This window comes from Bos mutus, chromosome 2 (genome assembly GCF_027580195.1).
Source record: "Bos mutus isolate GX-2022 chromosome 2, NWIPB_WYAK_1.1, whole genome shotgun sequence".
Taxonomy (NCBI): Eukaryota; Metazoa; Chordata; class Mammalia; order Artiodactyla; family Bovidae; genus Bos; species Bos mutus.
The window spans coordinates 99,544,368-99,564,678 of NC_091618.1; the positions used below are offsets into that span (position 1 = coordinate 99,544,368).

A 20,311-nucleotide genomic window follows, 5' to 3' on the forward strand; every position below is an offset into this window, starting at 1 on the left:
TGTTCAAAGAATTTTTAAAATCTCAAATCAGCAAGTTTAAAATGCAATATACTTTTTTGTTGGTCTTGCATTTTGTCTTACTTTTCCACATCAGACAGTGATTAAATAGCTTTGGTTTTAGACACTAGATATTCAACTTTTCTTCATTAGTGAAGAAGGATATGTTTGCGAACTGCTATGAAGATAAAAAGTACTGCCGGGGTTTTATTGGTACTCTAAAATGGTTAACTTAATGGAACATTTGACCTAAGTTTTAGAGTCTCAGCCCCAAAGAAGCAGTGAAGTGGTATAATAAGGGGAGACTGAGCTAAGAAACAGAGAAGGCAATGGCACCCCACTCCAGTACTCTCGCCTGGAAAATCCCATGGACGGAGGAGCCTGGTGGGCTCCAGTCCATGGGGTCACTAGGGTCGGACACGACTGAGTGAATTCATTTTCACTTTTCACTTTGATGCATTGGAGAAGGAAATGGCAACCCACTCCAGTGTTCTTGCCTGGAGAATCCCAGGGACAGGGAAGCCTGGTGGGCTGCCGTCTATGGGGTCACACAGAGTCGGATACGACTGAAGTGACTTAGCAGCAGCAGCAGCAGGGCTAAGAAAGAGATAAACCAAATTTATAATCTCATGTTGTGAGGATGCTTGTAAAGCCAAATAACAAGGGTAGGGTGTGGGAAAGAGCAAAGGTGTTTATTGTTCTCAAATTTGGTAACTCATCTCCCATTGGGCAAGAGCAGCATTCCTTCTGTCCCTTAGTGGTGAATCTCACATTTGAGCTGATTCTCCTTACTTGCCTTAGCCTCCCTCTACCTGCCATTACTCTCTCCATCAAACATGAATGGGAACACTTTCAGTCAATTGAGAAATTCCAATTCACTATTCTGCTGCTAAGTCGCTTCAGTCGTGTCCGACTCTGTGCGACCCATAGACAGCAGCCCATGAGGCTCCCTGTCCCTGGGATTCTCCAGGCAAGAACACTGGAGTGGGTTGCCATTTCCTTCTCCAATGCATGAAAGTGAAAAGTGAAAGTGAAGTCACTCAGTTGTGTCCGACTCTTAGCAACCCCATGGACTGCAGCCCACCAGACTTCTCCATCCATGGGATTTTCCAGGCAAGAGTACTGGAGTGGGGTGCCTTCTCTGATTCACTATTCTAGTCTCTTCAATTTGGCAAAATTATCTAGCCTTATAGCAAATTGAACCAACCTGGGAAAAGTTCCATCTTTCACCTCTCTGGCCAAATACCTAAAAACAGACTATCCGAATCTATGTGTGGCCTTGGGGCAGGAGGGAATCATAACTGAGCCTTTAGACAATCATTTTACTTGTGCCTATCTGCTTATTTCCCCTTGCCTGCAGCAACCCTTTAACATCCTTAATCTCAAGTCTTCTGTTCTGCCTTCTTTCATCTCTCTCTTCTCCTTCTCCATGGAGAAAAGTGAAGCTTTTGGGTCAGGAAAGGTGAGCTTTCATGGAGTTCTGCTTATCTGCCTGAGACCACATTAGGCATTTTATATGGTCTTTTCCTATTTAACTTGAAAAATCTCTTTGAGGTGGATATTAGTGTCTACAGTTGGCTAATGGAAAAACCAAGGCTCAGAGGTGTAGTATCTTGTCTAGGGCCACATAATAGTTCAATAGGGTTGATCTGGAATTTGAAACCAGATTTAACTGAGTCTACCATGAGATAATGTCAAGGTGCAGAGGAGGTGGACATTCAATAAATAACTGTTGAATGAATAACTGAAACTTCCCCTCCAATTATGCTCCTCCATTTCCATGGACTCTTCTCTTTCCCCTGGTCATACTTCTCCTTTGTGAACCCAAAGTATTTCCTTGAGATCTACTATCCCATTTTAGTATGTATGACAGTTACTGATACATTTATAAAAAGATATGGAAATACCAAAAGGGTACTCAGAAATTAGGCTGTTCATTCTCATTTAGGTGTTGGTTCATTTCAGGATTCTGATGAGACTTAAAATGGATAATTATCTATCTGTTGGATGGATAGAGTCCCTGTTGCCATGTATAGGGCATTTTCAAGAAAATAGATCTGACCTGCTCTACTGCAATCCCATTCTCCTTGTCATTGACAGATTTCCATTGACTTGAGACAACTGGGGGCAATACTTTGGAGTTATCCTGTGAGTGAAGCACTCCTTTCTCACAGTGGTATCTAGATATAGAAACTTTTTTCACAGAGCCTGAGTTATGGATGGATGCAAAACTGTGATTTCCATTTATTTTTTTTTCTATAAAATACCTGTGAAACTCTAATAGTATTTGGAAAGGCTTTTTTGAATACCTTAAAGGATAGATTAACCTGCTTCCTTTCATCATTTATAGCAACCTCCATATATATTGAATCCTTAATATAAATACAAGGTACATTTATGTTTCTAATGCATTAGCTTCTCCCTAAATGAGAAAGACCCTATTTATCATCTTTCTCTTTAATCAGTGGTACTAGTTAGTACGGATCAAAACTGTTTTTACCTGAATGGTTACTTCTCTTAATATACAAAATGCCATAGTCACTTTGTTGTGGTTATTTTAGTAAAGATAGCAAGAAATTATTTCTTAATAGAAATATCCCAGCTATGAAGAAGCCTGTAATGAATCAATTGATTCATTAATGCATCAATCATATGGCTTCTAACTTGCAAATAGAGAGAAAATGAAATGGTCTTTCTAAAAAAAATAAAAATCTATGATTTGGATCAGGTCTCTGACTCTAACTTTTTAAAAATGAAAATGTTAATTTTATGAGAAATAAAAAGAATAGAGTAACACATTTTCCGGAGAGGGCAATGGCAACCCACTCAAGTACTCTTGCCTGGAAAATCCCATGGACGGAGGAGCCCAGTAGGCTGCGGTCCATGGGGTCGCTAAGAGTCGGACATGACTGAGTGACTTCACTTTCACTTTTCACTTTCATGCATTGGAGAAGGAAATGGCAACCCACTCCAGTATTCTTGCCTGGAGAATCCCAGGGATGGTGGAGCCTGATGGGCTGCCATCTATGCGGTCACACACGACTGAAGTGACTTAGCTTAGCTTAGCTTAGCTTAACACATTTTCAGTGTGTTATGGGGATACAATCAAAAAGCCCAGACTGTAGGAAACTACAGGACAAACAACACATTTGCATCAACAAATAAAATTTTTAAAAATGACAAGGGGCAAGGAAGAGGGAAACCTAGAGAGGAAAACAGACTTTAGGAGATCTATCCACTAATTACAGTGTGCGCAACCTTTTTTTGATCTTGATTCAAATAAGCCATAATATACATTATATATGTATATTGTTATGAATCATTTAGAAATTCAAGCATTAACTGAAGATTTATGATGCTATGAAATTATAGTTAATTACTTTTAGCTGTGATAATTGTATTATATTCATGTTTCTGAAAAAGGAGTCTTTATCTTTTAGAGCTAATACTGAAATATTTATGGGTGAAATGATATGATATCTGGGATTTCTATGAAAAAATATGGGAAATGGGAGGAGTGGGTGAGAATATAGATGAAACAAGATTGACCGTGGGTTGATAATTGATGACACTGGGTCATGGGTATAGGTGGTGGCTCATTGTGCTCTTTGGTGGGCATAATACAAGATTGGTAAAATGGCAGAACTATGATTCCACCAATTTTGATGATATGACATAAGGACAGAGTCTTCATTGAGTTTATAAAAAGCTGCAGGCTTCCTGTTCAGTGGTCAATTTATATAGTCAGTCTGGGCTGGATTAAGATTCTGACATGAGGACCAAGCTAATGGATTCTTTTGTGACAGGCGGAGAAAAAAATATGATTTAGGATGGTGTTTCTGCAAATAGCAATTTAAAAAAAAAAAAGAAACACAGAGCTTTTACATTGCTATTTTCTTCAAAAAAAGATTTACATTTTCATCTTATTCAGAGACAATTTACTCAATGTCAATCAGCCTGAGCAGTCAAACTGAGCATCACGATATTATTTTTGCTTCAGGGAAAAGAGAAAAAGAGTAGTGCCACTCAAATAAATTACAGCAGAAACTTATGAATGACAAGGAGTTCTGCTTCAGTTCCAAATTTTAGACATCCAAATATGCCCCAAGGAAGATAACATTAAAAACTAAGAACTTTGTCTGCTCAAAATGTATTAATTTATTTTGACAGGTATAGACATTCCTAACAAAATTCCAAGGTATATTAGAAATGATACTTGTTTTTTTTTTCCAATAATAGTGTGACATGGAACTTTACTATTCTCTGTATTTTAAAAACATTCATAAATTTGTAGAATGAGAAGTTTGTTTATTGAATGAGTTGTGATGTTTCTTGTTTAGAACTATGCAGTCACCAGTGTGTATACAAATTTCCTAAAGCGATGTTATACACAAGAATCTAATTTATCTTACCTTCACCTCACATGCCTATTTTTAAAGTATAGTTTAAAAATATAAACTATATTTTTAGAGCATTTTAAGGTCACAGAAAATTTTAGTGGAAAGTAAAGACTTCCCTTATACCCCATGCTCCATATATCCTACTGTTGCCCTCACACACCAGAATGGTACATTTGTTAAAACCTACACTGACACATCGTTATCACCCCAAGTACATGGTTTACACTGGGGTTCACTCTGTTGTATGTTCTCTGGATTTGGACAAATGTATAATGACATGTCCACCAGTGTGGTATAATGTAGAATGGTTTCACTGACCACCCGCACCACCCCCACCACCCCCATCACAAATCCTCTGTGCTCTGCCTATAAACTCCTCCTTCCCCAAGCCTCTGAAAACCACTAATCTTTTTACTGTCTCCATAGTTTTGCCTTTTCCAGAATGTCATATAGTTGTAATCACACAGTATGCAGCCTTTACAGATTGGCTTCTTTCACTTAGTGATATGCATTTAAGTTTTCTCCATGTCTTTTCATGACTTGGCAGCTCCTTTCTTTTTATCACTGCATAATATTCCATTGTCTGCATGTAATACAATTTATTTATTCACTCATCTACTAAAGGACATCTTGACGGCTTGAAAGCTTTGGCAAATATGAATAAAGCTTCTATTAAAAAAAATCTGTATGCAAGTTTTTTGTGTTAACATCAGTTTTCAATTCATTTGGATAAACACCAAGGAGTGTAAAAGTATGTTTACTTTTTAAGCAATTGGCAACCTGTCTTTGAAAGTGGCTATACCATTTTGCATTCCTGCCAGCAATGTATGAGCGCTCCTGTGGCTCCAAATCCCTGCCAGCATTTGGTATTGCCAGTGTTTTGGATTTTGGTTATTCTAATAAGTGTGAAGGGGCTTCCCTGATGGCTCAGTGGTAAAGAACTCACCTGCCAATGCAGGAGACATGGGTTCAATCCCTGGGTGGGGAAGATCCCCTCGAGAAGGAAATGGCAACCCACTCCAGTATTCTTGCCTGGGAAATCCAGGAGGAGCCTGGCAGGCTGCAGTCCATGGGGTTGCAAGAGAGTTGGACACTACTTAGCGACTAAACATCAACAAACAAAAAGTGTGTAGCAGTATCTCGTTGTTGTTTTAATTTGCAGTTTCCTATTGACATATAATGGTGAACATGTTTTCATTTGCTTATGTTAGATCTATCTATCTTCTTTGTTTAAGATCTCTTGTCCCATTTTACATTGGGTTTTTTGTTTATTGTTGAATTTTAAGAGTACTTTGTATATTTTGTATAACAATCCTTTATCAGATATAATTTTTTTTACAAATATTTTCTCCCAGTCTACGGCTTGTCTTCTCATTCTCTGACATTATCTTTCTCACGGCACAAGTTTTATTGAAGTTTTAGTTTTAATGAAATCTAGCTCATCAATTATTTATTTCATGGATTTTTGCTTTTGGTGTTGTATCTAAAAAGTCTTACCATACCTAAGGTCATGTAGGTTTTCTTTTTTGTTATCATCTGGGAGTGTAAAAGTTTTATGTTTTACATTTAGATCTATGATCTATTTTGAGTTAATTTTTGTTTAGGGTGTAAGCTCTGTGTCTAGATGTTTTCTTTTTTTGACATGTGGATATCCAACTGCCTAAGCACCATTTGTCAAAAAGAGTTTTTCCCATTGTATTGTTTTTGCTTCTTTTTCAAAGATCAGTTGACTATTCTGTGTCAGTCTATTTCTGAGTTCTTTATCCTCTTTTATTGATTTATATTTCTTTTTTTGCCAAACTATATTGTGTTAATTGGGCTTCCCAGGTGGCTCAGATGGTAAAGAATATGCCTGCAGTGCAGGAGACCTGGGTTTGATCTCTGAGTCAGGAAGCTCCTCTAGAGAAGACAATGGCTACCCACTCCAGTATTCTTGCCTGGAGACTCTCATGGATAGAGGAGCAACAGTTCATGGGGTCGCAAAGAGCTGGACATGACTCAGTGACTAAACATATACACACACATTGTCTTAATTATTGTAGATTTATAATAACTTTTGAAGTCAGATAGTGTCAATTGTTTGACTTTACTCTCCTTCAATACTGAGTTGGCTATTCTGGGTCTTTCGCCTCTCCATATAAACTTTAGAACCAGTTTGTCAGTATCCACAAAATAACTTGCTGGTTTTTTGATTGGAATGGCCTTGTCTCTGTAGGTCAATTTATGTAGAACTGACATTGTGACAATATTGAGCCTTTCTGTTTATGAACATGGACTCCCTATTTATTAATTTCTTTTTGATTTCTGTCATTAAGTCTGTAGTTTTCTTCTATAGATCTTATACATATTGTTAGATTTATACCTAAAAATTTCACTTTGAGGGGTGCTAATATAATATGTTTTTAATTTAAAATTCCTCTTTTCACTGCTGCTATACAGAAAAGCAATTGACTTTTGTACGTTAATCCTGTGTCCTGCAATCTTGCTATAATTGATTATTAGCTAGAGGAATTTTTTGATTCTAATTTTCTACATAAACAATCATGTCATCTGTAAATGAAGTTTTATTTCTTTCTTTCCAATCTGTATACTTTCATTTGCTTTTCTTATCTTATTGCATTAGTTAGAACTTCTACAATGTTTAAAAGAGGGTTGATAAGGGACATCTTTGTCTTGTTCTTGATCTTAGTAGGGAAGCTTCTATTTTTCACCATTAAGTATGATATCTGAGTTTTCTGTAGATGTTCTTTATCAAGTTGAAGAAGTTCCCATCAATTCCTTGTTTGCTAATAGTTTTTAACATGAATGGATATGGAATTTTGTCAGATGCTTTTTCTGCATCTATTGATATGATCATGTGATTTTTCTTTTGTTGATGCGATGGAAAACATTAATAGGTTTTTAAATGTTGAACCAGCTTTGTATACCTGGGATAAATTCCACTTGATTGAAGTGTATAAATTCTCTTTATACATTTTTAAGTCAATCTGTTAATATTTGGTTAAAGATTTTTGTGTTTATGTTCATGAGATATATTGGTCTGTAGTTTTCTTGTAGTGTCTTTTTCTGACTTTGGTGTAGGGTAATGTTGCCCTCATACAATGAGTTATAGTCTCTCTGCTTCTAACTTCTAGAAGAGGTTGTAGAGAACTGGTATAATTTCTCACTTAAAATGTTTGGTAGAATTCACTAGCTGAACCCATATGAGCCTACTGCTTTCTGTTTTGGAAGGTTATAAATTACTGATTCAATTTTTTAATAGATATAGTCTTATTCAGATAGTCCATTTCTTCTTTTGTGGGTTTTGGCAGATTATATCTTTAAAAGAATTGGTAAATTTTACCTAAATTGTCAAATTTATGGATATAGTTGCTCATAATATTCCTTTTTTAAATCCTTTTAATGTCTGTGGGATCTATAGTGATGTCCCGTTATTCATTTATGATATTAGTAATTTGTGTATCCTTTCTCTTAGTGAAACTGGTTAGAGGCTTATTAATTTCATTGTTATTTTCAAAGAATCAGGTTTCTTTGATTTTCTTTATTGATTTTCTGTATTCAATTTCACTGATTTCTGCTCTAATTCTTATTTTTCTTTTCTTCTACTTACTTTGGGTTTAATATGCTCTTCTTTCTCTAGTTTCCTAAATGGAAAATCAGGTTAGTGATTTAAAATATTTCTTTTCTGATATATTCATTCAGTGTTATAAATTTCCCTCTAAGCCCTGCTTTCTCTGCATCTCACAAATATATTTTCATTTAATTGAGGGTTGCTTAATCTCCAAGTATTTTGGAATTTTCTCAGATACCTTTCTGTTATTTGTTTATAGTTTAATTTAATGTGAACTAAGAGACATTGTAAAACTTCTATTCTTTTAAATTTGTTAAGGTGTGCTTTATGGCCTAGAATGCAGTCTGTCTTAGCAAACGTTCCATGTCAGTTTAAGAATGTGTAATCTGCTGTTGCTGTTGTTGGATGAAGCAGTCTATAGATATCAATCATATCCAGGTTATCGATGGTGCTGTTGATTTCAACTTTGTCCTTACTGATTTTCTGTCTGTTGGATCCATCCATTTCTAACAGAGGGGTGCTAACATATCCAACTATAATAGTAGATTCACCTATTTCTCCTTGCAGTATTATCAGTTTTCCCTCATATATTTTGCTATTCTATTGTTAAGTACATACACATTAAGGACTGTTATGTCTTCTTTAGTGCTGACTCCTTTATCTTTATGTAATGTCCATTTTTATCCCTGGAAACTTTTCTTGTTCTGAAGTCTGCTCTGTGTTAAATTAATATAGCTACTTTTACTTTCTTTTGATTAGTGTTAGCATAATATCTTTATCCCTTTACTTTTAATCTACATGTGTCTTTATATTTAAAGTGGGTTTTTTGTAGACAACATACTTGGGTCTTAGTTTTTGAACTGCTCTAAAAATATCCTTTAATTAGTATTTAGTCCTCTGACTAATTTTTGTTAAATATTTGATATATACAACAGAATGATCTCTGTTTGTTTCCAAGGCAAACCATTCAATATCACAGTAATCCAAGTCTATGCCCCAACCAGTAACGCTGAAGAAGCTGAATGGTTCTATGAAGACCTACAAGACCTTTTAGAACTTATACCCCAAAAAAGATGTCCTTTTCATTATCGGGGACTGGAATGCAAAAGTAGGAAGTCAAGAAACACCTGGAGTAACAGGCAAATTTGTCCTTGGAATACTGAATGAAGCAGGGCAAAGGCTAATAGAGTTTGCCAAGAGAATGCACTGGTCATAGCAAACACCCTCTTCCAACAACACAAGAGAAGACTCTACACATGGACATCACCAGATGGTCAACACCGAAATCAGATTGATTATATTCTTTGCAGCCAAAGATGGAGAAGCTCTATACAGTCAACAAAAACAAAGACCAGGAGCTGACTGTGGCTCAGATCATGAACTCCTTATTGCCAAATTCAGACTTAAATTGAAGAAAGTAGGAAAACCACTAGATCATTCAGGTATGACCTAAATCAAATCCCTTATGAGTATACAGTGGAAGTGAAAAATAGATTTAAGGGACTAGATCTGATAGACAGAGTGCCTGATGAACTATGGATGGAGGTTCATGACACTGTACAGGAGACAGGGATCAAGACCATCCCCATGGAAAAGAAATGTAAAAAAGCAAAATGGCTGTCTGGGGAGGCCTTACAAATAGCTGTGAAAAGAAGAGAAGCAAAAAGTAAACGAGAAAAGGAAAGATAAGCATCTGAATGCAGAGTCCCAAAGAATAGCAAGGAGAGATAAGAAAGCCTTCCTCAGCGTTCAATGCAAAGAAATAGAGGAAAATAACAGAATGGGAAAGACTAGAGATCTCTTCAAGAAAATTAGAGATACCAAGGGAACATTTCATGCAACGATGGGCTCGATAAAGGACAGAAATGGTATGGACCTAACAGAAGCAGAAGATATTAAGAAGTGGCAAGAATACACAGAAGGACTGTACAAAAAAGATCTTCACGACCCAGATAATCACAGTGGTGTGATCACTAACCTAGAGCCAGACATCCTGGAATGTGAAGTCAAGTGGGCCTTAGAAAGCATCACTACAAACAAAGCTAGTGGAGGTGATGGAATTCCAGTTGAGCTATTTCAAATCCTGAAAGATGATGCTGTGAAAGTGCTGCACTCAATATGCCAGCAAATTTGGAAAACTCAGCAGTGGCCACAGGAAAAGGTCAGTTTTCACTCCAATCCCAAAGAAAGACAATGCCAAAGAATGCTCAAACTACCACACAATTGCATTCATCTCACACTAGTAAAGTAATGCTTAGAATTCTCCAAGCTAGGCTTCAGCAATATGTGAACTGTGAAATTCCAGATGTTCCTGCTGGTTTTCGAAAAGGCAGAGAAACCAGAGATCAAATTGCCAACATCCACTGGATCATCGAAAAAGCAAGAGAGTTCCAGAAAAACATCTATTTCTGCTTTATTGACTATGCCAAAGCCTTTGACTGTGTGGATCACAATAAACTGTGGGAAATTCTGAAAGAGATGGGAATACCAGACCACCTAACCTGCCGCTTGAGAAACCTGTATGCAGGTCAGGAAGCAACAGTTAGAAGCGGACATGGAACAACAGACTGGTTCCAAATAGGAAAAGGAGGACGTCAAGGCTGAATATTGTCACCCTGCTTATTTAACTTATATGCAGAGTACATCATGAGAAATGCTGGGCTGGAAGAATCACAAGCTGGAATCAAGATTGCTGGGAGAAATATCAATAACCTCAGATATGCAGATGACACCACCCTTATGGCAGAAAGTGAAGAGGAACTAAAAAGCCTCTTGATGAAAGTGAAAGTGGAGAGTGAAAAAGTTGGCTTAAAGCTCAACATTCAGAAAACAAAGATGATGGCATCTGGTCCCATCACTTCATGGGAAATAGATGGGGAAACAGTGGAAACAGTGTCAGACTTTATTTTTTTGGGCTCCAAAATCACTGCAGATGGTGATTGCAGCCATGAAATTAAAAGACGCTTACTCCTTGGAAGGAAAGTTATGACCAACCGAGACAGCATATTTAAAAGCAGAGACATTACTTTGCCAACAAAGGTCCATCTAGTCAAGGCTATGGTTTTTCCAGTGGTCATGTATGGATGTGAGAGTTGGACTGTGAAGAAAGCTGAGCGCCAAAGAATTGATGTTTTTGAACTGTGGTGTTGGAGAAGGCTCTTGAAAGTCCCTTGGACTGCAAGGAGATCCAACCAGTCCATTCTGAAGGAGATCAGCCCTGGGTGTTCTTTGGAAGGAATGATGCTAAAGCTGAAACTCCAGTTCTTGGCCACCTCATACGAAGAGTTGTCTCACTGGAAAAGACTCTGATGCTGGGAGGGATTGGGGGCAGGAGGAGAAGGGGACGACAGAGGATGAGATGGCTGGATGGCATCACCTACTCGATGGATGTGAGTTTGGGTGAACTCTGGGAGTTGGTGATGGACAGAGAGGCCTGGCGTGCTGCGATTCATGGGGTCGCAAAGAGTTGGACACCACTGAGTGACTGAACTGAACTGCACTGAACTGAGTAATTATTATAATATTATAATAATAGTTATCTTTCCTCAGGGAAGAGCTTGATGCCTCTAACTCATTTCCTCCAGATACACATTTGAAGGTAACCTGTTGCCTATTGTCTGGGGTAGGCTTGTTGGAGATCCACAGGCAAGAAAGGGAGCAAGGCATCCAAACGGCTCAGAGTGAGATACAGATGTGTTGGATCTAGGCTCTTGGCCTAAGATTAACACAGTGACCTAAAAGCTTGGTCTGCGGGGCTGATTCTAGTGTAGATTGTGGCTGAAACCATTAGATTCTCTGGCACAGTTTCATACTTTGGGATCCAGAGCTGAGCATAAGAAAATGAAGAATTAATAGACCTGTAACTGAAATCCCAGCTAAGGTACCGCAGAAATCCATGGAGGAGATGGACTAGCCAGAATGTTACCTAACTAACATTTCACAGCAAAGTCACCTGGCATTAACTGTGAACATATTAGATGTGCTCAAACGTGCCCATTCACTCTGTTTTGAAGTATAATAGACTTTTCTGGATTGATTAAGCCCCTAGGATTCTTAGACAATGAGGGCGGATGGGGAAGAGATTTTAGGAGGGAGAAACTGGACTTCTGCTAATAAAGGCATGTGTGATCTTGAGCAATGAATTTATACCTTGAACTTGTCAAATGACTCATATGGATTATACTTCTAAAAACGATCAGCCATATATCACCCCCTGAGAACCTGTGGTAACTGTTTTAGTTGATTTATGCCTTACAAAAACACTAAGGAAGACTCAAAGGAGGTGGACCACAAGGTGGATGGAATCTGGGGGTAAAGAAAACAGGAGGGCGAAGTGGGGTGACGGTGCCCTCTACTCACGGGGCTGACGTGTGTTCCAGTGTGTATACTTCACTGGCTCCAACTGCTGCCCTGCCGTCTTCCAAGTGTATTCTCCTGTATTATTTTGATCTTGAAGAGCGATCCAAAAATAAGTGTCCTTCGTTTTTACCACACTACTGATCAAACTGGTAATAAAAGCCTGTTCAAACCTTAAAAGGGGAAAAGGAAATGATTATAGTAAGTTTCTGGGCAATAAAAAATGTCATTAAAACATAATGAGGTGCACAGAATGGCACCACAGTAAGCATTTTTCACGAATTCTTTAGAATATGGGACAGAAAAATACTCAAAGACCCTGAACATTGCTAATAAATGCCAAACATAAGTGCAATTCCCAGAAATATATGAGTGAGGAGAATCTGATCCTCAAAGTTGGTGGTCAGTTCTTTCAAGGAACAGAGTCCAGTTCCAGCTTCAGAGTGTAGCTTGTAAAGGCCGGAATGCTAGCAATGCATTTCTTGGTGCAACCTGTGCCCTGTAGTGTAATTAGGCCACACAGCACACACCATGCTGTAATGTGCATGTGGTGGGGAGCTGCCTCCGGGGGTGGGGGAGAAGTAAGGATATTCTGCTTTTCCGAATGAGCATCTGCTGATAGAGTTCACTTGCACCCACTTACCACACTTGCCTGGTAAGAATGCAACAGAAATTAGAGTAGCAATTATATGTCTCCCAAATCAGTTTGTGCACAGGCGCAGGGAGTCATTGGCTTATTCAAATGTGTTCAGATGTGCTTATTCACTGAAGATAAATTTAAAACACTAGGAACTAATCCAGAGAAGTACACCCACTATATTTCCCCAAACAGCTGAATGAATTAGTGTTCACTGACTGATGCCACCGCTCCCTCCTCACCATGACGGCATCAAAAGCAGAATCTAGAAATTTGTATACATGCTTGACAGAAACATGGGTTAAAATTTAACCAGCATTGAAATTTTAAGCTAAGTTGGAAACTATCTTGAAAAACTTACTTTCAATATATATATTGTTTTGAAAAAACACCTTTCAAACAATGGTAACTTTTGGCCAGACCTGTCAACTCATTGGGAGAGAAAAGGCCTGATGAAATTACCAAAGGTATACCGAAGGAGACAGCAAATTAGACTTTTTCATCCAATTTTTGTTTTTTTCATTATGGTGCATCTTTAACTTGCTAAGAGAAGTTGATGGGGTCATTCAGTAATAGAGGAGTCTCAAGGGAAATAATGGAAGGGAAAGAGAAAAGAACACAGAGAAGCAAACTTTTAAACTGCCTTATAAGCATCACCAGCAACAGTGATATCAAGCATCCATGACACTCATCTTGCAAACCATATCCTTTAGTATTTTATGCAGCTACTGTATTGGTAATCTAAAAGGCATACACTTGAAATTATTAAAGTTATTTTTAAAATCAGATTGCAGTGGCAGAAACTTACATAAAAAATATGCTTCAAAAAGAAGGTATATAAAAGTAAATGCTGTCTAGATGCTGTTGCAATTTTTCCTAGACTTTCAGTAGTTAATGCTCTCATAACATATGTTTTTCCTTTTCTCTTCTGAGGGAGAGTAGCATTATTATCACGCCAGATGGTGCCTGAAACTGCAATGCTAGGAGGCCAGCAGGGCTCTGCACCATGGAGGCTATGGTCAGGACCACTAGTCACTGTGCTGGTTCTAAACCCAGAGAATATTGCTGCTTCTTCTATTACCTTGTACTACAGCATTTATCAGATAATGGAGAGAGAGAGAGTGGTGTCTGTGAGCTTGGCTTCTGGTATCATTATTCATGACAACACTTTACTTTTGTCCCCTGTTTTAGATTCATTTAGATTGGAGAAGGAAATGGCAACCCACTCCAGTATTCTTGCCTGGAGAATCCCAGGGACAGAGGAGCCTAGTAGGCTGCCGTCTATGGGGTTGCACAGAGTCGGACACCACTGAAGTGACTTAGCAGCAGCCGCAGCAGTCTACTCTGATTTGCTATTTTACAACAATTTGTCATTGCACAAAGCAATACAAACTTGATTTTTAAATTGGCAGATATACCATTTAAGCAGTTACATATAATACTCATATATTAAATCCTATAGTAGTGTTATTTGCTCAGTTGTGTCTGGCTCTTTGTGACCCCATGGACTGTAGCCCTCCAGGCTCCTCTAACCATGGAATTATCCAGTTAAGAGTACTAGAGTACTGGGAAGCCTTTCCCTTCTCCAGAGGATCTTCCCAACCCAGAGGTGGAAGCTGGGTCTCCTGTACTGCAGGGAGATTCTTCAACATCTGAGCCACCATGAAAGTGAAAGTGAAGTCGCTCATTCGTGTCCAACTCTTTGCAACCCCATGGACTGTAGCCTATCAGGCTCCTCCGTCCATGGGATTTTCCAGGGAAGAGTCCTGGAGTGGGTGGCCATTCCCTTCTACAGGGGATCTTCCCGACCCAGGGATGAAACCCAGGTCTCCTACATTGTAGGCAGAGGCTTTTACCGTCTGAGCCACCAGGGAAGAGCCAAGGTAAAAGGGAGCTGGGCTCGATACCCTCGATGCAGAGTCCCCAGAACAGAAAGCCAGTGGGTGTGAGAACATTCAAGTCCCGGGGTTTGAGATTGTGGGCCCGTGGCAGCTGTTTTGTCCCTTCTATCACTGGGATATCCAACTTGGGCGGCTTGAAAGTTGCTGGCTCCTTGACCCTTTGGGTGGCTTGTGTGTGCATCACTTCCATTGGAGAAGGCTTCTGGGCTCCTTTGTAGGCTTAGATGGCAAAACCTCCTGAATCGGACTTCTGGAAGGATCTTGGTCCAAAGAGGCTCCATTTATCGGCCGAGCCTCTGTCTTTATCTCCGCTTCCAGAATCCATGGTGCTAAGACTGGGGCCAGATAAGGCTGTGGAAGAACCATAAGTGACCCAGGGATCGAAGCCGGGTCTCCTGCATTGCAGGTAGATTCTTCACCATCTGAGCCACCATAACCTTCAGATAAAAACAGGAATCTAGTTTTCTGGTCCAATTTAGAAAATGGGATTGTTAATAGGGAAATTCAGCAACTATATCTTTTTTCTAAACCATCTACTCTAAGAAATTAACCCTGAAAAATAGCATGCAGTCTCTTGAGTATCTGTTTCCAACTGATAAAGAAACAGAGATCATTTTACATTCTTTATCACTCACTATTTGGTTTCAAACACAGGGTTGTGAAAACTCTAGCTTTAGGTAATAGTGTGGATGACCCTTTAAAGTCTTTTCTGGCCCTTTCTTTTAGAATTCTTCATTTGAGAATATTCCAAGGATTCATAATATTTGGACTTTTTATCAGGTATCACTGAGGTTAACTCAAATATTATTATTTAAGAAAAAAATAACCACATTTACATATTTTTATATATTTTTGAACTAGTTATCTTTAGAGTATTCAGTAAAGTAAAAATTGTTATTCTTTAGAAAGACAATGATAAAATATTTTGCTTATGTATATACTTAATTATAAAATCAAGTTTTGTAGGCAAATACTTCTTAAAATCAGAACAAAATTTCAGCATCAACCCCTTAAAAAGGCAAGAAATCAAAGTTTATTTCCAATGTAAATATGAAAAAAAAAGTATATCTTGAATTTCCATCATCTTGAGAAGAATCTGTTGTTCATGGTGCTAAACATTAAATTTTAATTTAAAAATGCAATGAGAATGTTTCTATTGTGTAATTTTAAAAATAGTCACCAAAATGTGTTTTTTAAAAGAAATTGAACTGCACTCTACCAAAAAGAAAACTGTTAGAATTAACCAATGAATTCAACAAATTGCAGGATAAAAAGTCAACACACAAAAATCAGTTGCATTTTTATTTATTGATACTAACAGTGAAAAAATGAAAAGGAGAACAATTCCATTTATAATAGCATCAAAAATAATAAAACACTTGGGAATGAACTTGACTAAGGAGGCAAAAGACTTGTACACTGAAAATGACAAAATTAAAGAAGACACAAATAAATGGAAAGACATTCCATCTTCATGGTTTGGAAGACTTATTGTTAAAATGGCCATTCTATCCAAGGTGACCTACAGATTGAATGCAATCCCTGTCAAAAATTCTGATTTATCTTTTACAGAAATAGAAAATCCATCTTAAAATTCATATAGAATCTCAAACACAATCTCTTCAAAGAGCAAAAACAAACATGAAAAAGAAGAACAAAGTTGAAGACCTTATACTTGATTTCAAAACTTACTAAAAATACAGTAATCAAAACAGTGTGATACTGGCATAAAGACAGACATACAGAGCAATGGAACAGAATAGAGAATCTAGAAATAAACCATTGCATGTATGGTCAAATGATTTTTCACAAGGTTGCCAAGACCATTCATTGAGGAAAGGACAGTCTTTTCAATAACAATGTTAGGAAAAGTGGGTATCCACCTACAAAATAATGTAGCTGGACTCTTAGCCTACACCATTTACATAGTGGATCAAAGACCTAAACATATGAGCTAAAACTAAAATTCTTAGAAGAAAGCATAGGGGAAATTTTTTCATGACATTGAGTATAGTAGTAATTTCTTGGATAAAACACTAAAAAGCACAGGCCACTAAATAAGAAAGAATAAATTGGACTTAGTAAAATTTAAACTTTTACGCATGAAAGGACAATTCAACAGAATAAACGGCAACCCACAAATAGGAGAAAGTATTTGCAAATTATGTATCTGATAAGCAATTAATATCCAGAGTATATAAAGAACTACAAATCAATGACAGAAAACAAACACTCTAATTCAAAAATGAATAAAAGACTTGAATAGATGGTTCTCCAAAGGAGATATAAACTGTCAATAAGCACATGAAAAGATGCTCAGCATCACTAATCATTAGGAAAATGCAAATCAAAACCACAATGAGATACTACTTCACACTCATTATGGCGGAAAGTGAAGAGGAACTAAAAAGCCTCTTGATGAGAGTGAAAGAGGAGAGTGAAAAAGTTGGCTTAAAGCTCAACATTCAAAAAATGAAGATCATGGCATCTGGTCCCATCACACTCATTAGGATGACTATTATGTAAAAACAGAAAATAACAAGCTTTTGTCAGGATGTAGAGGAACTGGAATTCTTGTGCATTGCTGGTGGGAATGTAAAATGAAGCTCCCATGGAAAACAGTATGGGTATTCCTCAAAAACTTAAACATAGAATTAGTATATGATCCAGAAGTTCCACTTCTGGGTGTATAACCCAAAGTAATTGAAAGCAGGGAGTTACGTGACACTTGGACATCCATATTCACAGCAGCGTTGTTGACAGTAGTCAAAAATAGAAGCATCTTTTTTCTACCAGTGGTTGGATGGGCAAACAAAATGTAGAATATACATACTATGGAATGTTTTTCAGCTTTCAAAAAGAAAAAAATTCTGACACATGCTATAATATGGAGCAACCTAGAAGCCATTATGGATTTCCCTGGTGGCTCAGTGGTTAAGAATCTTCCTGCAATGCAGAAGATGTGGGTTCGATCCCTGAGTTGAGAAGATGCCCCGGAGAAGGAAATGTCAACCCACTCCTACCTTTGTCTGGGAAATCCTATGGACAGAGGAGCCTGGTGGGCTACAGTCCATGGGGTTACTAAGTCAGCCACAGCTTAGCAACTAAACAACAACAGGGGACATTAGGCTAAGTGAAATAAACCAGGCACAACTGGACAACCACTGTGTGGTTCCAGTTATGAGGTAACTAGAGCAGCCAACTTCATAGAGACAGAAAGTAGAATGGTGGTTGCTAAAGGCTGGGGATAGGGGAAATGGGGAGTTAGTGTTTAGTGAATACAAAATTTCAGTTTGGGAAGATGAAAAATATTCTGGAGCTGGACGGTGGTGATGATTGTGTAATAAAATAAATGTACTTAATGCCACTGAACCATACACTTAAAATGGTTAAATTGATAAAGCTTTATATTATGTATATTTTGCCACACACAAAAGTTAACTGTAAAAGTGTTTGGAGGATATTGTGGTTGCAAGAATATTGCAGGACTGTAAAAATGCTTGCAAATAATGCATATTTAAATTTAGGAGAAAATGAGATATTGCATCATTTCTCACTTTGGGAAAAACTGTCAAAATCGAATGTGTTTTGGATTATTTTGTACAAAATATTCCATGGCTGATGGATTCAAGGTATAGATATATATGCATTTAGATATATATGCATTTAGACAATTATCCTGGAGAAGGCAATGGCACCCCACTCCAGTACTCTTGCCTGGAAAATCCCATGGACGGAGGAGCCTGGTGGGCTGCAGTCCATGGGGTCGCCAAGAGTCGGACACGACTGAGCAACTTCCCTTTCACTTTTCACTTTCATGCATTGGAGAAGGAAATGGCAACCCACTCCAGTGTTCTTGCCTGGAGAACCCCAGGGACGGGGGAGCCTGGTGGGCCGCCATCTATGGGGTCACATAGAGTCAGACACGACTGAAGTGACTTAGCAGCAGCACAAGCAGCAGACAATTATCCAAGGTAACTTTAGAACTCAAGTTTTGCATATGTGGTCTCTCTGAAAGCAAAGTGGCCAGGCCTCAGAAATTTTTGTAACAGCAAGCAAATAAAATTCTGTTATTCAGCAGTAAGGATTCATTTTTCTTCCCCTCTCTATTCTACAAAGTGTTAAAAGTCCTAAACCAGGAGCAGTTGCCCGATAACAAAAGAAATACGTAATTTGTAGCAGGTGGTTCTAATTGTGCCCATCAAATCTGTCACTCAATTGTGCAGAAGAGTGGAAAATCAATTAGCAACTACAAGCTTGGGTACCAGTGAGTGACAGGAGTGTCTTAACTCAAACAGGAAATCAGTAATGGAAGAAAATGATTACCCAGGCTGCTAGTGGATACTCGGAGGAGACAGTCCATCTACTGCCCAACCTTCTCAGACAAAACATGCTGTTGAAAAATATTCAAAAGTGTATTGTTATTCAGAGAACAGTATGGTGGACTTCCCTGGTGGTTCAGTGGATAAGAATCTGTGTTCCAGTGCAGGAGACACAAAGTTTGATCCCTGATCCGGGAATATCCTACACGCCACAGGGCAACTAAGCCCGTGCATCACAACTACTGAGCCAGGGCTCTAGAGCCCGAGAGCACATCGCAGCTAGAGAGTAACCCCAGCTCTCTGCAGCTAGAGAAAGCCCACTAGCCACGAAGACTCAGGGCAACAACACTAAAGAACGGTGTGGTGTGGATCTTCATTTCTTAACTGATAAGGTCTGAGTGAATCAGCCCTGGGATTTCTTTGGAAGGAATGATGCTAAAGCTGAAACTCCAGTACTTTGGCCACCTCATGCGAAGAGTTGACTCATTGGAAAAGACTCTGATGCTGGGAGGGATTGTGGGCAGGAGGAGTAGGGGACGACAGAGGGATGAGATGGCTGGATGGCATCACTGACTGGATGGATGTGAGTCTGAGTGAATTCTGGGAGTTGGTGATGGACAGGGAGGCCTGGTGTGCTGCAATTCATGGGGTCGCAAAGAGTCGGACACAACTGAGCGACTGAACTGAATTGAACTGAGTGAATAAAAATCAAGAGCGTGAGACCCTCGCTCTCCTCAACTCCCATGTCCCATGTTGGAGTCACTGCTTTGGATATAGACATGTTTGCAGGGCAGTGTGCATGCACGTAAGCTACCTGGGAGGGCTGGCTCATTGGAATTAACATGTAGTACATCGGGGGGTTGACTGGTGACTGAGTAGCATGCCAGCGAAAGGTCACCTGAGGGAACTAAGAGGTCAAGGAGGGGATGGAAACAAATGCATCTGAATCTGGATCTGCTCTAGGGTTGGACTATAGATTAGCTTTGGCTATTGAATAGTTTATCAGAGAAAAAATTTATAGTATTCACAACATACCCCTGTATCCAGATTTGGAGGAAATGAAACAGAGTATGTTTTTTTCGCAGACACTTTCTGCCCTTTGCATGAGGTCCCCAAAAGGTTCAATT

The 20,311-nt window shown here is 38.6% G+C and overlaps 1 protein-coding gene across 1 annotated transcript in view; it reads right to left on the reverse strand.

Moving 5' to 3' along the window:
• The window catches only part of PLA2R1 (phospholipase A2 receptor 1), a 136,920-nt gene that overhangs the window by 54,978 nt on the left and 61,631 nt on the right, over nucleotides 1–20,311 (reverse strand). Inside the window, exon 11 of the mRNA XM_014478670.2 lies at nucleotides 12,328–12,497. Within this exon, the coding sequence (XP_014334156.2) occupies nucleotides 12,328–12,497 (170 nt within the window). The remainder of the gene's footprint in view (nucleotides 1–12,327; nucleotides 12,498–20,311) is intronic.